This window comes from Xyrauchen texanus, chromosome 35, assembly GCF_025860055.1.
Source record: "Xyrauchen texanus isolate HMW12.3.18 chromosome 35, RBS_HiC_50CHRs, whole genome shotgun sequence".
NCBI classification, from domain to species: domain Eukaryota; kingdom Metazoa; phylum Chordata; class Actinopteri; order Cypriniformes; family Catostomidae; genus Xyrauchen; species Xyrauchen texanus.
Genome location: NC_068310.1, coordinates 18,223,183 through 18,224,958, shown reverse-complemented (window position 1 = coordinate 18,224,958; position 1,776 = coordinate 18,223,183). Strand labels below are relative to the sequence as shown.

Here is a 1,776-nt window from a genome sequence, read left to right as displayed (position 1 = left end):
CTACTCTGAGTCATATCTATCTTTGCAAATTGTCACGTTTTCCATGTCCCATTGAATTATGGAATGTTCAACAACAAATGCTTCTTTCAGTTGGCCATTTTCCCCCTCCATTAGTGGCTCAAGGAACACTACATGCCTGTCAGACTGAGACTTGCCCCTCAGTCGATCTCCAGTTGACGGAGCTGCAAAAATAGAGGCCAGAGTGCATCTATCTTCCCCGAAGGTGGAGATGGCTGGAGAGGGAGGAGGGGGTTTACAGCAACCACAGTGACATGGGGTTAAATACAGATACATGAGTATCAGTAAAAGTGTCACAACACAGCCCAACAGGGTGGTGTAGCCGGTGTTGAATGGCTCTTCCATGGAGCGCTGGACTAAGACAGTAAGATTCACTTCTCGTGATTCATTAATCATCCTGGTGTTATCCACAGCAGTGCACAGGTAGACCCCTGAATCAGTTGACTGGGCTGCAATAATATCCAAGCTACCATCTTGATTCAGACATAGGGTTCCATTCTGAATCAGCTGAGAGATGTTCTCTTGATGGGGGATTATCCAACTGTAGGACAGATCTTCCCCATTCAGAGTTCCCGTGCAGTCCAGTCTCACTTGTTCTCCCACGTACACAACTTTATCAGTCTTTGGGGAGATGAGGGATATCATCTTCCCTATTGTACAATTCTCGAATAACTGAGAGGTGCGCAGAAAATGAACTGAGATTTGAGGCTCGCCGTACATCAGACACGTATAGTCCTCCTTGTAGTCTTTCACGCTTGCATATCCCTTTTGTTCCCAGTGCCAGAACAAGCGATATACAGAGCAATCGCACTCCAGGCTGTTGTTGTGTAGGAATAGGCCTCTTTGCACTGCCACAGGTAACAAAACAATGTCATCCATAGGTAATCGAAACAGGCGGTTGGAGGAGAGGTCTAGCATCACCAGGTTGGGATGGCTGTGCTTGCGAACAGTGAAGAAAGGGAAGTCGGTGATCTGGTTGAGGCTGAGATAAACCTTTCTGAGATTGCTGAGCCCCATTAAGGTGTTGCTTTCCACACGGGTAAGGAGGTTGTTGTAAAGCAACAACACCTCCAACTCCAACAGGTCCTTAAAGTTGTACTTCCCCACTACCTGTAATTTGTTGGAGGAGAGGTCCAGATACCGTAGACTGCTTATGTTATGGAAAGCTCCCGGGCTGAGCAAGGAGATGTGGTTATGGGACATATGCAAAGTGTGCAGCTTTTGGAGCCCATAGAAGGTGCCTGCTGCCAGCCAGGTTAGTCTGTTATGACTGAGATCCAGGACAGAAATTGTGAAAGATATTGGATAGGGAAATCGGTCCAGACCCAGCGAGCCACAATTTAGGATGTCAGAGGTGCACAGGCAGCCGTGAGGACAACTGGCCCATGAGAACCGAGCCAAGAGTGAGATCAAAACCATACAAGATATAGAGGTCATTCTTTTGGTTACACGTACAAGAGTACAGATTACACCCGGAACAGCGTAGGAAAACCAATAGATACAGAAAGCCCTCTGATCTTAAATCCTAGAAAGGATTTACATCTGTCATATCCTCCAAATGATGTTGTGATTCATAGATGGGCATTTAATTCACTCTGTACAGTAATACCAGATGGGTAGTATCTGGGGCAATTAATTAATTAAGAATATATCACCCTTCTTTTGATATATTTATTTAAAATATATGTCATTCCACATCGGTTAACTTATTCTAATAACACAATGTACACGAATATGTTCCGGAAAGCCTACCAGAAT

The 1,776-nt window shown here is 45.1% G+C and overlaps 1 protein-coding gene across 1 annotated transcript; it reads right to left on the bottom strand.

Annotated features, from left to right (window-relative positions):
- Nucleotides 1-1,477, bottom strand: LOC127628374 (amphoterin-induced protein 3-like). The gene has a single exon (XM_052105085.1). It carries the CDS (start codon nt 1,453-1,455, stop codon nt 1-3), a length of 1,455 nt encoding a protein of 484 aa, XP_051961045.1. The 5' UTR covers nt 1,456-1,477.
- Between the last annotated feature and the right edge of the window lie 299 nt (nt 1,478-1,776).